At 31.6% G+C, this 3,424-nt stretch overlaps 1 protein-coding gene across 1 annotated transcript; it reads right to left on the bottom strand.

Moving 5' to 3' along the window:
- Positions 1-1,489: 1,489 nt before the first annotated feature.
- LOC149492082 (acetylserotonin O-methyltransferase-like) lies at positions 1,490-3,078 on the bottom strand. Its single transcript, XM_089716887.1, has 2 exons — positions 2,269-3,078; positions 1,490-1,945 (listed from the first exon to the last, which is right to left on the bottom strand). The coding sequence occupies exons 1-2, from the start codon at positions 3,010-3,012 to the stop codon at positions 1,649-1,651; spliced, it is 1,041 nt and encodes a 346-aa protein (XP_089573013.1). The 5' UTR covers positions 3,013-3,078; the 3' UTR covers positions 1,490-1,648.
- Positions 3,079-3,424: the final 346 nt, after the last annotated feature.

Below are 3,424 nucleotides of genomic sequence, written 5' to 3'. Positions count from 1 at the left end.
TGTAGTTAACCTCAACCCTTTCTGTTTTTGGTAGAGTACAGAAACTTAATTCAAGACATTAGAATCTCTCTCACGGAGAAGGTCGCTTGATAACCTCTTTCACAATAGCTTTTCACCTAAGTTATTACACAAATGTTTATCAAATAAAAACCTGTCTACTAAAGATTACAGAATCTAAATAGACAGAAAGAAATGCAAATATAAGCACAGGAAAAACAGTTTTTCATATTAGAAAATGGTTTAGAACACGGAACCGTTTTTCAAAAGTAGTTATAAAAATTCTTTTCTCTTTAAAGATAAAAACGTGAAGTGTAAAGATAAAAAGAAAAATGGGGGTAGAGAGTAAGTTCTGAGAGATAAAAGATGTGATCAATGAGTGAATACTTTTAAAACGAAAACTCTTTTTTCCACTTATTCAACGAGTGAAAACTCCTTTTTTATAGAGAGATATGTGACTCTCGCTTTTGGAAAGTGGATATTTCATTTTGAAATTAGAATATTTGGTTTCCTTATTTAGAAGATACGAGAATCTTAGTTACCAAAAATTTATTTTATCCTTTTGGTAAGAAAATAGGAGACAATCTTTCTTTCCTCAAGTATAAAGATTTTCGAAAGCAATTTTAAGAGATATTTTTCGAAAAGATACTACTTACTAAAACGAAAAGATAAGATCTTCCTTCATTTTATGTAAGAGAATAAATTAAAATTCTTTAGATCTTCAAAGAGAATTTCCGAAAAAGAAAGCATATGATTTATTACCAAAATCATTAGAGACATAATCTCTTTAATTTTAGTTAATTGAATCATTTTGATTTCTTTTAAAGGATTTTCGAAAACAAAAAAAGAATTTATTTTTGAAGAATCTAATTTCCGAAAAATATTTTTGATGAGAGAAAGATTAGTTTTTGTGCTTATAGATGAATTTTCTCTCTATCCTACAATGTATCCTAAAAACTTAACTACTAGGGTCTTCGGATATCTTCACACACTATGTAGGACTTGCCTTATTCGTTTTCTTTCCATAAAAATTCTGCATAAAATAATATTAGCACAAATAATATAATTTAAATTTATTTATTTTGTTTTAATCATCAAAATTTCGAGATTAGAATTTGACCCTTGAGCCAACAAAATTTATTTTTTAAGTTTGGGTCAAGCAATACTAAGACGTTATCACTAACCAATTTGTTAGCTAGCTTGCAATGATTAACATGCCATGTGAGGTTTCCGATATTTGTTACATTATATCAATAGTTACTCTAAACGGTCTTAATATTCCAAAACGATTCTCATGCAAACTAACTCGATGAGTTCATACAGAAACTATCAATATTTATTTTAACAATCCTATAACTAGAAATAATTTTAAATAATATTATACATAATAAAAAATTCATTATTGTTAACAATAAAATGATTATTTAAAAAAAAAAATTTCAATGTAAGTATAATAAACAATTAACTCATAGATAAAAAGAAATATTGAATATAACATCAAAGCCAGATATTTAAATGTTATTCAGGTGAAAATGGGTTGAGTACATGGCACAACAATAACACAAACTGTCTTGAGAAATCCATAACCAGAGCAAATTAAGATAGAAAAAAAAAAAAATTACAAGCACTAATTGGCTTTAATAAATCATATTCAAGGAAAGGCCTCAATGACAGATTGAAGAGTTGCTATGGACTTTATAGTATGACGGCTAAAGCCAGCCTCCTTAAGAACATATTCCCATTCCTTAGATGTCCTCTCTTTACCTGTAGTAGTATGAGCCATCATCACCATGTCCAACGCCAACCTCACAAACTCAAGCTTGTCGTCTTTTGCTTCATCAACCACAACTTCAACAATTATCACCTTCCCATTTTCCTTTGGAATAGCTTCCTTGCACTTCTTCAAGATATGGATACATTCATCATCATTCCAATCGTGAAGAACCCACTGCAATTTATTAGTGAAATTAGGTTAAATGTCATCCAATTGGAACATAGATATATTAATTAAAAGGAATAAGGAAGAAATAGTCACAAGAATATTTGTTAATTGAATATTTGTTAAGTTTTTTCCTGGATAAAAAACCACCAAATGGATAGTATATTGATGGCGTCAGATGCTCAGCAAATTTGGTAGGCAATTGTCTCAAAAGCAGTAGATGACTCTGATTTTAGTTTGTTAATTGAAGGTTGCAAATGCTTACTACTATACTAATTACTATAACAGTTTCAGAGATTCGAGGAAAAAAAAAAAACCATATAAAAACTGACCATGAGAAACGCAGCATCAGCCTTCGGAACACTTTGAAACATGTCACCACCAACGTGCTTAACACCATCGCATTCTTCTGCAACATCCACAACATGAGGAAGATCAAAGTTAATGCCTTGAATCCAAGGACAAAGCTTAACCAATGTGCTTAAAGCAGTCCCTTTTCCTCCACCAACATCTACCAAAGTTTTTAACCCATCGAATACCTCTATACACCCTTCAACCATGCTAGACACCATATTTCTAGCATTACAAGCCATTGCATCATTGAATAGATTGCTATGACCAGGGTTTGCTGCTGTATATTTCCACAGATGGTCGCCGTGAGCTGCATCAAACGGCGTAGGCCCATTTAGTCTCACATGAGAACTTAGAAAATGCCATGGTGCCAGCATAACCGGACTGCTCTCCATTAAAACAAAAGCCGCCATGTTGTTCTCCCCGGGACCAAGTAACCGGCGAGAGAGAGGTGTCTGTATATAGCCTTTGGTACCGTCGGCGGTGAGTTGCTCGTTGAAAATATTGCGATGGACTAAGAACCGCATGATGCGATACAGAGAAGATGGGTTACATCCAATGGCGGATGATAGATCAGTTAGCGTGATGGGTCCTTGATGGTTTTCAATAGCATTGGCTATTCCAAGCTCAAAAGCACACTTAACCACTGCAATATTGCTAAACCCAAATATATATTTCCACATTTCAATTTCTGTTTGTACTGCTGCTTCTTCTTTATCGCTCATTTTTTCTAAAATCTCTTTTGTGAGGGAAGCTTCAGAATATAAAATGTGGAATATATTATTGTTGGGTAGCCTGAGTTGTGCCATGGCACCAATGCCCATATTTATAGTCATAAAATGTATATATAAAATTATTAAAAGTAAATTAATTAATTAATTAATTAATTATAACAATTAAAGAATATATATATATATATATATATATATATATATATATATATATATATATATATATATATATATATAGTGGGTCGCTTTCATTGCATATTTGATATTTGAGCAAGTGGCCTCATTCACCCGATTGATTTTGCTTTTGGCTGGAGTTAATCAATCATTTGTAAATTATAAAATATTCTAAACTTGTAACGGTTTCTAGGATTTTAATGGCATAGGCATTATTAGTATTTGAGTATTA

This window comes from Jatropha curcas, unplaced genomic scaffold, assembly GCF_041381405.1.
Source record: "Jatropha curcas cultivar XTBG-Jc1 unplaced genomic scaffold, XTBG_Jcur_1.0 HiC_scaffold_125_pilon, whole genome shotgun sequence".
In the NCBI taxonomy this organism is placed as follows: Eukaryota; Viridiplantae; Streptophyta; class Magnoliopsida; order Malpighiales; family Euphorbiaceae; genus Jatropha; species Jatropha curcas.
The sequence above is the reverse complement of the archived record's forward strand: the minus strand, read 5'-3'. Positions and strand labels throughout refer to the sequence as shown.